This window comes from Coregonus clupeaformis, unplaced genomic scaffold (genome assembly GCF_020615455.1).
Source record: "Coregonus clupeaformis isolate EN_2021a unplaced genomic scaffold, ASM2061545v1 scaf0278, whole genome shotgun sequence".
Classification (NCBI taxonomy): Eukaryota; Metazoa; Chordata; class Actinopteri; order Salmoniformes; family Salmonidae; genus Coregonus; species Coregonus clupeaformis.
The window spans coordinates 427097-442586 of NW_025533733.1; the positions used below are offsets into that span (position 1 = coordinate 427097).

The following is a 15490-nucleotide window of genomic DNA, read 5'->3' on the forward strand; positions in this document are numbered from 1 at the left end:
CTTATTTTCCACCATAATTTGCAAATAAATTCATAAAAAATCCTACAATGTGATTTTCTGGATTTTTATTTCTCAATTTGTCTGTCATAGTTGACGTGTACCTATGATGAAAATTACAGGCCTCTCTCATCTTTTTAAGCGGGAGAACTTGCACAATTGGTGGCTGACTAAATACTTTTTTTCCCCACTGTATAGCTGTATTTCAATAGAAACCCTGAAAGGAGCTAGACTGTAGAAGGAAGAAGTACCAATTTGCTCCATCAGTTCTGTGGTGGCACTGTTACTGCTACCTGGCTAGCAGACAGTTATGTTGGGATTCTAGCTATGGGTTTATTTATTTACAAATGTATTTGTCACAGGATCCTCCCTGGACTCCCTAAACTAGTGTTGGCTGAGAGAGAGAGAATTGGCCTGAGATTAAATGAAATGATAATCAGATTAACTGTGTTGATCATAAAGAGAGAGGCACAGAACCCTTAATAACAGTAATTCAGGGCCTCGTTTCATTAGTTACATTATCCATTAATAACAATAATTCAGGGCCTCATTTAATTAGTTACATTATCCCTTAATAACAGTAATTCAGGGCCTCATTTAATTAGTTACATTATCCCTTAATAACAGTAATTCAGGGCCTCGTTTCATTAGTTACATTATCCCTTAATAACAGTAATTCAGGGCCTAATTTCATTAGTTACATTATCCCTTAATAACAGAAATTCAGGGCCTCATTTCATTAGTTACATTATCCCTTAATAACAGTAATTCAGGGCCTCATTTAATTAGTTACGTTATCCCTTAATAACAGTAATTCAGGGCCTCATTTCATTAGTTACATTAGAATATGGATATGTCTACATTTCTCTGTAAGTCAGTGCAGACGCTGAAAATATCAGTGGTGTGTTGGGACTCAGTCAGCCTCTCTTCTCTCTCTGAGTTGAGTCCATGCCCCTGTACAAGCTTCATATTCACAGTCTTGACACACACACACACACACATTAGCACACGCATGCACACACACACACACACACACAGCTCAGAACGAGCGTCATATTCACAGTGCTCACAACGCTCTGATTTACATCAAAGGGGGCACATTTTATACTGGCCTACTTTCCCTCCACTACCCCACCATCACCACACTCTCTCTGTCTCTCTCTCTCCCACAGGTACACATACCGTGTGCTGAGCAACACAGTAGCCCCCTCCCCCCTCGCACGGGCCAGGCATCTGGAGCGGCTGGACCCCACCGCCAGGGAACAGTGGATCAGGGAGTGGAGGGGGCTCAGGGGAGAGAGGACAGTGGGGGTGGGCCCAGGAACAGACCCAGGAACAGGAGCCTTCTCTGGGCAATCAGAGTCACCCCTACCCTCACCATCATCCACCTTGGAACCCTTTTCCTCAGAGCACAATCCAGTTCGAACTCCAACAATGAAGAATTGTGACATCACAGAAAGTGACATCATGATGAACGTCATCACCAAGAGATCTCTGAACCCCTTTCTGTCTTGAGAACCTGGGGGGGGGGGACAAGGGAAGCACCACTCTCCTCTCTCCACTTCCCCTCGGAACAAGAGAGGCACCACTCTCCTCTCTCCACTTCCCCTCGGAACAAGAGAGGCACCACTCTCCTCTCTCCACTTCCCCTCGGAACAAGCCTCCGTAGCAAACACATTAGCCTGTTACTCTACTGATGGTTTTCAGAGCACACTGGTAACCCAATCAGTCTCACCTTCCTTCCCCACCCTGCACCGCCCACACCATCCTTACGCCCCTCTCCAATAAACCAACCTTTTTCCAGAACAAAGCACTTAGTATGTTTTATTTAAAATTCCCCTGCCTCACATAGGCTATGTCATTAATGGCACCCTATTCCCTATATAGTGCACTATTGTTGACCAGGGCCTATGGTCCCTGGTCAAAAGTAGTGCACTGTATAGGGAATAGGGTGCCATTTGGAACACAGCGAGACCTAGACACCTGAGAGTAATTTGCTCAATGGACGGATGCTCCAAATCCCATCACCTCTCGCTCTGTGGCCTCTGAAGCACACAGACACACACCGTACCTTAACTCATGTGTCCCCGTCCAACTCCCAAACTACCCATCATGCCGTAGTTTGGTACACTGCAGATGGTGCATCATGTAGTGGCGTTTTCAGTTCATGGACTTCGTTTCCAAATGGCACCCTACTCCCTACATACTGCACTGCTTTTGACCAGGGCCCAATCTGGTCAGAAGTGGTGCATTATGTATGGAATAGGGTGCCATTTGGGACACAGTTCATGCGTCTAGATTTGGAACATTTTGAGCAGTTATGTACGAAGGTGTCAGGATGAGGACACAAAATCGTAATAAGGCTGGCCTGTCTGAGATTCCTGCATCTTTTCCTCATTAAATGTGTCTCTTTTTTAATTGTTCAATGTCAAATTAATATATAGATTATTGAATAATGTTACAAAAATAAACCCACATGTATACACAGATAGAATAAATAGACAGCTTTACATTTGAGGTTTGTAAATGGGATGTGATCGCCTGTATATGTATAAATCAAAATAAAGAGAAAAGTCATGGGAAGGAACTTATAAATGATCAAGTTGATGTTCAGCATTTGCGTAATTCAAGTGTGTTCTCGATAGCCTTGCGGTGAGAAGGTCTAGCTGTGATTCCATTGGTCAAATTCATTATAGTGCCTGTTTATATAACGTCCTAGCATATTCTGTTGTATTTTTGACTTTATGTTTTTTTACCCCATATGTAACTCTGTGTTGTTTTCATCGCACTGCTTGCTTTATCTTGGCCAGGTCGCAGATGTAAATGAGAACTTGTTCTCAACTGGCTTACCTGGTTAAATAAAGGTGAAATAAATAAATAAATAAAAATAAAAATTCTACTGCTTCCTTCTTAGAACGTCTCTGCTCTCTAGTGGCTGATGTAGGAACTGCAATAAGGTCATTTGAGAATTGGGACAATGTCATGGATGTTACATCCCATGTTTACTGATGAGGGTGTCACAATACTATACATAGCCCACAAACAACACACACCATGATTCATCGATTAACAGTGTTATGCATGGAGATCGTTGGCATGGTAAAACTGACAAACGGGAAATCTCTGATCAGAGTGTATTTGGTGCCATAGGTCTTGTACAGTGGCCTTTGTGAGGAATATGTCAAATGCTTAGCTCAAAATGCCTTAGAATTGCAATTAAACAGTCAACATTACAGTTCCCACTGCCAGAATTACAAGTCCCATAGTAAATTGAAAATATTTCATAAAATCTTAAAAAGGTGAAATCCCCAGAAAGTACAATATGAGTGAAACTAAGTCACATGGTCATCTGTAGCTCAGCTGGTAGAGCACGGCGCTTGTAACACCAAGGTAGTGGGTTCGATCCCCGGGACCACCCATACACAAAAATGTATGCACGCATGACTGTAAGTCGCTTTGGATAAAAGCGTCTGCTAAATGGCATATTAATTAATTGATTAATTAATTAACATACAGTAGGTATGGTTAAGCCAGATTTTAATTTGCAGACTTTTACATGCAAATATTATGATAATATTTGAGCCAGCAATATGTAGATGCACAAAGTAACTCAGTCCACAATGAATGTATAAAAAACAGACATATTTCAATTTGGTTGAATCAGAGCAACTAATGCCTAATAAACATGTTATAAAACCATGACTAATTTGTAACCCCCTCCTCCCAGATCATTACCAGGCTGGCTGGCCTCACCCCCTCCTCCCAGATCATTACCAGGCTGGCTGGCCTCACCCCCTCCTCCCAGATCATTACCAGGCTGGCTGGCCTCACCCCCTCCTCCCAGATCATTACCAGGCTGACTGGCCTCACCCCCTCCTCCCAGATCATTACCAGGCTGGCTGGCCTCACCCCCTCCTCCCAGATCATTACCAGGCCGGCTGGCCTCACCCCCTCCTCCCAGATCATTACCAGGCCGGCTGGCCTCACCCCCTCCTCCCAGATCATTACCAGGCTGGCTGGCCTCACCCCCTCCTCCCAGATCATTACCAGGCTGGCTGGCCTCACCCCCTCCTCCCAGATCATTACCAGGCTGGCTGGCCTCACCCCCTCCTCCCAGATCATTACCAGGCTGGCTGGCCTCACCCCCTCCTCCCAGATCATTACCAGGCTGGCTGGCCTCACCCCCTCCTCCCAGATCATTACCAGGCTGGCTGGCCTCACCCCCTCCTCCCAGATCATTACCAGGCTGGCTGGCCACACTAGAGAGGTCATAAAGCAGAGACTGGAGAACATGTGTTGTGCTGTGACACTGACCTACATACTGCAGTATTCCTGAAACCCAGACTGCAGGACACATAACAGGGAGAAAGTTGTTATACACCAACCTCTCTTTGAGGCTGTATTAATGTGAATTGGGGTGATATTGAAGGGGACTTTTCTATACATTTCCCAGTCATAAACCGGAACAACACAATAATTGGAAAGTAATCCAAGTAAACAACCTGTTTTTGTTTAGGAGAAACGACTTATCATTCCTTTTCCCGTTCCTGTCATTTCTCCTGGAATGATGACACAAAGTTAATCACAGAATACACAGAGGGGAAAACAAGTGACAGTGTGTTTACAGTTAGAGACAAGGGGCTCTATTCAATCTGGAAAGCATTACGGATTCCGCGCGATAGAAATGTAAAGGTTATTTTCGATTGAGCTGACATTTGCAGCGTTTACCGTGAATGCAGTCTCCGCTAAAAAATGAATATTGCCTTTAAATTTCAATAATGTTGTAAAGCTGAACTTCGGCGATGCGGATTGAATAGAGCCCAAGCATGCACTGTATGTCCTGGAACAGACAGACCCGGCACAGTTCAGTTAAAGGACTCCTTCTTCTGATAGCCTTGAACATCTCTCTCTGTCATCTAGGATGGCATTATATCAGGGCCCATGTAGACATACAATCAATCACATTTAGAAGTTTCTGTCAATAGGGCTCTGTGGGTCTCTCTCTCTCTCTCTCTCTCTCTCTCTCTCTCTCTCTCTCTCTCTCTCTCTCTCTCTCTCTCTCTCTCTCTCTCTCTCTTCTCAGGTAGGCATCATATCAGGGTACCACATGCGTCCCAGGTGCTTGGACACCTCTGTGTGTATCTGTTCCACGTTGCTATAACCATCATCAGGCACCAGGACCTCCTCCATGATGGACAGCTGAGTCAGTCCCTTCCCACACATCTTTACAAACTCCACGACCTCTACAGGTGACCTCACACTCCCCGAGGCCAATGGCTGACAGACTTGTACAGCCCTCAACAATCCTGAACATCTCCTTGTCCAATGGCTGCAGCCCGTTGGCACAGACCACCAGCTCTTCTAGACGAGGGCAGTGCAGCCCGATGTCACCCAGCATCGCTGTGGATTGAATGAAGTGAATTGAACGTTTATATGAGCTACAACGCCAAAGGATATCACTTGAAACCATTTTGTCCGGGATCGCGAGTTGTCGACAATGCGCCTTTTAAAGGCAATGTTACCGCGTTCGCAAAGAACGCATTCACTGTAAACACAGCATATGTTGGCTTAAATATGCAAGTTTTTCCAAAGTGGTAAAACAAATAACATCTAATGGTTAAAGCTCCAATGCAGCCATTTTTAATCTCAATATCAAATAATTTCTGGATAACAATTAAGTACCTTACCATGACTGTTTTCAATTAAAATGGTCAAAAAGAACAGCCTGGTCTCAGAGCAAAACGTATTATATTTAACAAAATTCTGTAAACTAAAATTAGTATGATATGTTAAGTTTGGTATGAGAGTAGGATACTTAAGGCATAAACGAAAGGAGGGCAGTTGGTTGGAGTGGATGGGTGGGCGTAAAAAGGTTGCGTGTTCTCATCACAGACTTTAGAATTTTAACTAATTAGCAACTTTGCAACTACTTCCCACTTTTTAGCTACCTTGCAACTACTTAGCATGTTAACTAACCCTTCCCCTAACCTTAACCCTTTAACCTAACTCCTAACCTTAACCCTAACTTTAACCCTAACTTTAACCTTAACCCTAACCTTAACCATAGCCTTAACCCTAACCTTAACCCTAACCTTACAAAACATATCATGCTAAAGCAGTCGAACATAATATATAATTCTAAAGCAGTCGAATGTGATATTTCACACTTAATGGGTCAAAGCAAACAGGTGCGATCAAGAGGTAGGATACTATACGTCCTACAATTCAGATGATATTGCACGACCGCAATTACATTGGTAGGCCAATATAATGTAAACTAACGTAAAGTAACATAACATAGTAAATAGAGTGGCACGATTTTGTCAAATATAATATGTATTGCTCTGAGACCAGGTTGTAAAGTAAGAACATTTGCTTTTTAGCAAAGAGCAATTTCTCAAGCAGAATTTTGCTAGGACTTTCTGGGAGTGGTTTGAGTGGGGATTGGAAAATTGAAAATTAGCTGTTGTTGGCAGAGAGGTTTGGAATTCAATCAATCAAACAAATGTTATTTATAAAGCCCTTTTTACATCAGCAGATGTCACAAAGTGCTGTACAGAAACCCAGCCTAAAACCCCAAACAGCAAGCAATGCAGATGTAGAAGCACGGTGGCTAGGAAAAACTCCCTAGAAAGGCAGAAACCTAGGAAGAAACCTAGAGAGGAACCAGGTTCTGACGGGTCCCCTTCTGGCTGTGCCGGGTGGAGATTATAAGAGTACATGGCCATTAGAGCCAGATTTTTCTCCAAGATGTTCAAACATTCATAGATGACCAGCAGGGTCAAATAATAATCACAGTGGTTGTAGAGGTTGCAACAGGTCAGTACATCAGGAGTAAATGTCACTTGGTTTTTCATAGCCGGGCATTTAGAGGTTGAAATAGCAGGTGTGGTAGAGAGAAGGTTGAAAACAGCAGGTCTGGGACAAGGTAGCACGTCCGGTGAACAGGTCAGGGTTCCACAGCCGCAGGCAGAAGAGTGGAAACTGGAGCAGCAGCACGACCAGGTGGACTGGGGACAGCCAGGAGTCATCAGGCCAGGTAGTCCTGAGGCATGGTCCTAGGACTCAGGTCCTCCGGGAGGGGAGAGAGAGAGGGAGAGAATTAGAGGGAGCATACTTAAATTCACACAGGACACCAGATAAGACAGGAGAATAACACCAGATATAACAGACTGACCCTAGCCCCCCGGCACATAGACTATTGCAGTATAGATACTGGAGGCTGAGACAGGGGGGGGCGGAAGACACTGTGGCTCCGTCCGACGATACCCCTAGACAGGGCCAACCAGGCAGGATATAACCCCACCCACTTTGCCAAAGCACAGGCTCCACACCACCAGAGGGATATCAACAGACCACCAACCTCCTGAGACAAGGCTGAGTATAGCCCACAAAGATCTCATCCACTTTACGAGCCAGAGGGAGCGACAAACCGGACAGGAAGATCACATCAGTGACTCAACCCACTCAAGTGATGCACCCCTCCTAGGGACGGCATGGAAGAGCACTAGTGAGCCAGTGACTCAGTCCCCGTAACAGGGTAAGAGGCAGAGAATCCCAATGGAGAGATGGGAACCGGCCAGGCAGAGACAGCAAGGGCTGTTTGTCGCTCCAGTGCCTTGCCGTTCACCTTCGCACCCCTGGGCCAGACTACACTCAATCATAGGACCTACTGAAGAGATGAGTCTACAGTAAAGATTTCAAGGTTGAGACAGAGTCTGCGTCTCTCATGGATAGGCAGACCATTCCATAAAAATGAAGCTCTATAGGAGAAAGCCCTGCCTCCAGCTGTTTGCTTAGAAATTCTAGGGACAATAAGGAGGCCTGCGTCTTGTGACCATAGCGTACGTGTAGGTATGTACAGCAGGTCTATTAACTAATTTACCCCATGGTGATGTCACCATGGAAGGCCAAAACTCCTCCCACCAAAACAGGCAGACATTTTCAAACAGCTCTTACACTTAAAGGGCATTATCATCATTTTCACCGTTTGACAGCATTTTTCCAACCTCATAGTGTTGAAACATTATTTTCTTTAAACACAGGAAAATCGAGTTTTTTTACTGCACTGGGCCTTTAAAGACAAGACAAAGTGATAAAACAAATAACATCTAATGGTTAAAAACAAGATAAAGTGCTAAAACAAATAGCATCTAATGATTAAAGACAATACAAAGTTACAAGACAAAAACATTATAAACTCACCTTTGCTCACGGTCCAGCCGAAGTACAGGTGTGTGACTGGAGTCTCTACTCTGAAGAAGGGCTCGAACTCAACGTCATTAAACAGGAAGAAGTACAAAACGATGTTGACCTGAGGGGAGCACAAACAAGGACTACTTTTTATTTAGTTTAGTCATTTTTCATTTTCAGAGGGGGGTTACAGGTACAAAAACAATCAAATAAATAAATGCACACAAAAATAACCTCTGACCATATTATATATTATATATTACCACCTCTTCCAGGGCCACAGGAGACACCATATTACATTGTTTAAGGGATATATCAGTGAAGACCAACCCTTCCAGATCAACAGGAAACACCATATTACATTGTTTAAGGGATATATCAGTGAAGACCACCTCTTCCAGGGCCACAGGAGACACCATATTACATTGTTTAAGGGATATATCAGTGAAGACCACCTCTTCCAGGGCCACAGGAGACACCATATTACATTGTTTAAGGGATATATCAGTGAAGACCATCTCTTCCAGGGCCACAGGAGACACCATATTACATTGTTTAAGGGATATATCAGTGAAGACCACCTCTTCCAGGGCCACAGGAGACACCATATTACATTGTTTAAGGGATATATCAGTGAAGACCACCTTTTCCAGGGCCACAGGAGACACCATATTACATTGTTTAAGGGATATATCAGTGAAGACCACCTCTTCCAGGGCAATAGGAGACACCATATGTCTCTCTATACTCAACCAGGGGGCAGAATAATTATGTCTAAACCAATTAAGGATGAGGAGAAATACTGGAGCCTGGAAATACAATTTAAAGTTTGGTGCGAATAGTCTTCCTAGGTCTTTCCCTCTTTGTAAATGTATTCATTACCTTGCCATATACATTTTTAAACCACACTATGGATTTTATCCCAATAGCTGAAGGGTGAGACATTGGAAGCATTGAACTACAGAAATTCAGCCCTGGCAATATGTTCATTTTGACAATAGATATTCTGCCGGTTAAAGTAACTGGGATATTATTCCATATACTGAGGTCGGATTGAATTGATTTGAGTGTTCTGTTAAAAGTTTCTGGCAATGGTTTTATCTAAAGACGTAAATCTTTTTACTCCCATCGGTGTCTTGAGTGGCAGTAGGTATGATTTGTTTAGATTAATTTTATAACTTGAGATTAAGCTGAATTTATCTATGATCTTCAATGCGTTTGTGAGCGACAGAGATACATTGTCCTAGATATAGTAAAATATCATCTGCGTATAAGGAGATGAAGTGATCAGTAGATTTGAGAGAAATGGGTGTTATTTCCTTCCATTGACGAATTGCCTGATAACAAAGACTGAGGGATTGGCATATAGTATTGTGGCCCTTTCCTGCAGTCAAATGACCTAGTGGCCTCATGGATGGAATGTTTTTCATAATGTCATCAGTAATAAACATTTTTTTTTTTAAACCTGCAGAAAGTCCAGTGTTCCTATGGCAAACAGTTTTGTTATATTTCTGTCTTCTGTGATGTATATAAAATGTAATATTGGGATGCAAACTTCAAATTGAATACATGGTATCTGACATGGTACAGTGGTCTTCTTTTTTTAATCTCATAACCGTGTGTGAGGTATTAACTTTTTTTTCCCAAAGTATATTTGTTTAAGACTATCAAGAAACACTGTGTGACCCTGATTTAGCCAACTGCAGTAAAAGGTTAATCATATTAATGAAATTTCCCATGTGTTCCAATACAGACCAGAGATATTAACATTCTAGTCTATATTCAAGCTTTTTCTGCATCGAGAGATAATACAGCCCAAGGAACGGTTGTTTCTGATGAAGCATCTAAGATACAGATGTAGGATCTTAATTTGATCACTCTTTTGTTGCTGAGAATTTTCCTGCACAGCAGGAAATGTAAACTTGTAGTGTATTCAAGGTTTAAAAAGGCTTCTAAAGTTTGTAATTTCCATTTTTAAATGTCAGACTTGATTTGCCCTAACGGAAAATGTATCAACCCCTACAAAAAACTTCCATTAATTAATATCCACATAATAATTCACATTTCCTGTTGCTGCAGGATTATTTTCCTGCTGTAAAACTGGCTCAAATTAAGATCCTACATCTGTATATAATAGTCAACAGAGGTTAGCCAAGGATAAATGCTTTTTAACAAACACGCTTTGGTCCATGTGGATCAATTTGGGTAAGTAAGTCTTCAGACAGGACGACAACATTTTGGTAAACAGTTTAATATCTGTGTTTATCAAAGATAGGGGGCGATGGTAAGAACACTGGGTGGCATCCTTACCTTTTTTTAAAAATAAAAGCTAAATTAGTGCTGTATTCACATCTCTCCCAAATGAACCCTTGTGAACGGCTGTGTTAATCATGTTGAGCAATAGTGGACCTAATTGATTCAAAAATGTTTATTCATGCTATACATTGCACTTTTGAGTTCATTGAGAGAGATTTGGGCTCCCAGTGAGGTGGTTTTCTCTGTTGAGAGAAGAGGAGTTCTTCATTCTTTTAGAAAGGACTCAGTCTGGCTTGGTGTGGATTTACAATCAGAGGTGTACAGTTCTTTATAGAAGCGGGAGAATCTTTGATTGATTAATTTGGGTTCTGATAGTAATTCCCCTGTTTCAGATTCAATAGTTGCTATATCAGCTAATTGATCATTACGGCGTAGCTTGTTGGCCAGTAAACAACTGGGACGATTCCCATGGAAGTAATGGTTGAGTCTTACTCGATGGATGGCAAATTTTGCTCTCTGTCTTATCAATCAATTAAGTGTGTCTTGTCTCTGGAAAGAGTAAAAGCTACCTGGTCTGAAAATAGTGTTTGTTGAGAATGCTCTAACACAGTTAACAACATTTCCAATTCTGATATCTTCTTTAATTGTGATTTATTCAACCCAGATGTAAATGCAGTTGCATTCTATTTTTGGAAAAACTTTGGTGGCATCCCAATGAATCCAGGGGTCATCGACCTAATTTTTATTGATTATTTTATTGAAACAAATACATTTTTACCGAAAGCTTGTACCTCTACTTTTAGTTTTAGTTGTTTCTTTGCATTGATTTGTTACCTTGTAGGAAATGTGTCATCCAGATTAAGCCTAGTCTAGTACTAATGTACTGTTCTTAGTCCAAGACTATAGGCTTAATCTGTGTCCGGGAAACCGGCCCATAAAGTTTGATTGATTGATTGATTGAATGACCTTGGGTGAGTGTCTGACCATGGCATCCCAGCTGCTCTTCTTGATGGAGTGGACCAGGGCATCCCAGCTGCTCTTCTTGATGGAGTGGAAAAGTGTCTGACCAGGGCATCCCAGCTGCTCTTCTTGATGGAGTGGAAGAGTGTCTGACCAGGGCATCCCAGCTGCTCTTCTTGATGGAGTGGAAGAGTGTCTGCCCAGGGTTCTCACTGACTGCGTCGATGCGCAGGTGTTCGAGGTTGATATGTTTCTCAGAGGAGAGGGCCAATAGCAGCTCATCGCTCAGCAGGTGGTAGTTCAACGCTAGTTCCCTGAGGCCGCGGCACTGGTCCGCCACGCTCAGGATACCTAGACAGAGGAAAACAAGGAAGGTCAGAATGTGACCTTAGGATGCTTGGCTAAATGGAATCAATGGGACACAACTTTCCAGGAAAGAAGCACATCCTTCATTTTGACTTGAGACCTGTGCTCTGTTCCAATATACACACTAGCATACCGTGTAGGCTTAGAACGAAGTATTGTAAATAGTATACAAGAATGGATATTGGAACTTGATACCCTTGAGGCTCTATCACCCACCTGCTGGGGAGACGTGAGGGCAGATGCTCATCTTTAGCAGCTTCAGGGTCTCACTGTTTGTTGGCTACCAGGACTTTGAGTGACGGGTCATGGTGTGTCATCTATCTTAATGGAGGACAGGGACTTGGAGTTGACAAACACCACTGTCAACGCTGGCTGTGATGTAGGGTGTAATTCTCTGGCTGTGATGTAGGGTGTAATCCCCTGGCTGTGATGTGGGGTGTAATTTCCTGGCTGTGATGTGGGGTGTAATTTCCTGGCTGTGATGTAGGGTGTAATCCCCTGGCTGTGACGTAGGGTGTAATTTCCTGGCTGTGATGTAGGGTGTAATTTCCTGGCTGTGATGTAGGGTGTAATTCCCTGGCTGTGATGTGGGTACCTGGGAGACGTCCATGAAGCTGGGTCTGGCTGTGACGTGGGTACCTGGGAGACGTCCATGAAGCTGGGTCTGGCTGTGACGTGGGTACCTGGGAGACGTCCATGAAGCTGGGTCTGGCTGTGACGTGGGTACCTGGGAGACGTCCATGAAGCTGGGTCTGGCTGTGGAGATGAGCCCCAAGGTCTTAATGGGACAGTTGACCAGCTGGGAAAGGATTTCACAGGCTGCCTCCGCCGACTCTGTACAGCTGTCCACCTGCAGGAGAGGAGGAGGAGGAGGGAGGGAGGGAGGGAGGGAGGGAGGGAGGGAGGAGGAGGAGGAGGAAGAGGAGGAGGAGGAGGGATTGTTATTTTTGGAACACAAACAAAAACCCCAACAGTCAAGAAACAAACACTGATCGTGTCCAAAATGGTACCCTATTCACCGTAGTGCACTATGGGTAAATATAGGCCCTGGTGAAAAGTAGTGCACTACATAGGGAATAGTGTGCCATTTTAGACACAAACACTGTTTGCATAAGTTATCTAAGCCAATTTATTCCACACATCCGCCAGACCTGGGTTCAAATAGAATTTGAAATCATTGTAAATACTTTAGCTGGGCTTGACTGAGCTTCCCTGGTGCAATGGAACCAATGAAATAGTCCTAAAAGTGCAAATCCCACCTTATGCACTCAATGCTGGCTCAAGCAAATGCACAAAGTATTCAAAAGATTTCAAATACTAGCCTCAGTCAGTGTGTTAAGTAGGCTACATTAGCTCCAAGGAGTGATGAATCATGATGGTTGCTGTAGACAGATGGCAAGAATTAAGGTTACACATTGTTTACAACAGACAGCTCTCTCTCTCTCTCTCTCTCTCTCTCTCTCTCTCTCTCTCTCTCTCTCTCTCTCTCTCTCTCTCTCTCTCTCTCTCTCTCTCTCTCTCTCTCTCTCTCTCTCTCTCTCTCTCTCTCTCTCTCTCTCTCTCTCTCTCTCTCTCTCTCTCTCTCTCTCTCTCTCTCTCTCTCTCTCTCTCTCTCTCTCTCTCTCTCTCTCTCTCTCTCTCTCTCTCTCTCTCTCTCTCTCTCTCTCTCTCTCTCTCTCTCTCTCTCTCTCTCTCTCTCTCTCTCTCTCTCTCTCTCTCTCTCTCTCTCTCTCTCTCTCTCTCTCTCACACCTCTCTCCAGGGCTTGGCTGGGGCCGAATGTTAGTTAGAGAGGGAGGGAGGGAGAGGGAAGGGAGGTTAAGGAGGGGAGAACAGGTGGGATAGAAAGTGCTGGACAGAAAGGGGTGGGGCAGTTGGGGAAGAAGGTGAATGCTGGTGTCCCAGTAGGGAAATTCCCATAGGCACTTATCTAAGAGCAGTTTTACGCTTTTCACCCTAATGTTTACAGTTACGATTTAGGGTTAGGTACCTCAGGGAGCAACTTCTACTACCGGAAGCCTATGTCCGCTGTGTGAGGTCTGGGTGTGTGAAAAAAAGGTGCTAGCTAGAACCTAAAAGGGTTCTTCTGCTGTCCCCATAGGATAACCCTTTGAAGAACCCTTTTGGTTCCAGGTAGAGCTCTTTTGGGTTCCATGTAGAACCCTTTCCACACAGGGTTCTACATGGAACCCAAAATTGTTCTACCTGGAACCCAAAAGGGTTCTTTCTACCTAGAACCAAAAAGGGTTCCCCTGTGGGGACAGCCGAATAACCATTTTGGAACCCTTTTCTACTTAGAGTGTATTGTTGAAAGCTGTAGTTCTCTTTTATTAATATAGGTTTTGTGTTATTTATAAAATGATTTTGGATATTTGGGAATAAGGCCAAAATAAAATAGTAATCGAATAAGTGTCTTAAAATATAGAATCTAATAGATAAATTATTTATTTGTACCTTTATTTTCACAGGGAGTCATGCTGAGACCAAGGTTTCTTTTACAGATGAGCCATGTGATTACATAAATATACCCATCAAAATCAATATGAAAAGCAAAACACAGTCATAGAAAACAAACACATTCTTCATTTAAAAAATGTCCTCAATCAGCTGTCTGTGTCACACCCTGGGGCCTGTTGCACAAAACTAGGATAAGGGATTAAGCCAGGATATCTTGGTGATCCTGGCTCAATTGATCCGTAATCCGGTTGCACTAAAGATGGATAGGGGGCAGGAGGATATGTTATGGTATAAATTACCATGGAGATTTATTCTGTGGAGCTAGCCTGCTCCAGACCAGGCTAAATTCCAGGATCTATTTAATCTCATCCCTAATGTCAGTCAGCAGTCACCACAAATGGAAACCAATAGTTATTTCACTGCTCACTATACATTGTTATCCATATAACTAGACCCACTGTCATTATATAAACGTTTGTGATCATTAATTTCAATGATTTTGGATAAAAAATGATTTTTAGATGATGTTGCTATCATTAGATAATTTACAGTTTCCCATAGACTATAAGGCATATATAAAATGATAGAATATTAGGGCCACAGAGGGAAAAAAACACAAGTCATAATATTGTAACCAGTTGTTTTAAAGGAGGACAGTTGTTAAAATGACAGATGTGGGGCATTTCGTGAAATTGTACTTCAGTATGGTTTCATAAACAAAGACATGCTGATGTGCCAGAATATTAAGTATCACATTGTCATAAGTATCAAAACTGTAAAAACAATATGTAGCTTTTCTGCAGAAAGAACCAGCCTCATAAATTTATGACTTTATCCTTTTTCTTCAGTGTGGCCCTAGTACTCTGTCATATAAACAAATACACATTCCATATGAATATAAAAACACAATGTGTAACATTATGTTCCTTTATTGAATAAGGACAAAACAAAGCAGGTAAACCATCAGCTCCTTTCGAAACTGAAGTCACAGTGACTCTACAAGATGGAAAGCACAGAATCCAAGCATATTATACAAAATGATACATACACATTCAAAGGTCTGTATATAACACACCCTGCATGTCTGCACACTAAAATAAATGCAGGACAAATCCATACACATCAACTGAACAGACAAATGAATGGATGCAGTAGCCTCCCTGCAGCCTTGTATTACACACAGTATACCGCACAAACATCATAAGAGGCCAAATTCAGTAAAAAACGAGCCCAAAAAACCCAAATTCCTCTGCCACCGTAGG

At 42.8% G+C, this 15490-nt stretch overlaps 1 protein-coding gene and 1 pseudogene across 1 annotated transcript in view; one reads left to right on the forward strand and one right to left on the reverse strand.

Annotated features, from left to right (window-relative positions):
• atp10b (ATPase phospholipid transporting 10B) overlaps positions 1–2789 on the forward strand; it is a 38187-nt gene extending 35398 nt beyond the window's left edge. The window contains exon 22 of the mRNA XM_045214553.1: positions 1170–2789. Coding sequence (XP_045070488.1) covers positions 1170–1512 — 343 coding nt within the window. The 3' untranslated portion in view covers positions 1513–2789. The remainder of the gene's footprint in view (positions 1–1169) is intronic.
• Positions 2790–5076: 2287 nt separating this feature from the next.
• On the reverse strand, positions 5077–12622 carry LOC121585825 (annotated as a pseudogene).
• Between the last annotated feature and the right edge of the window lie 2868 nt (positions 12623–15490).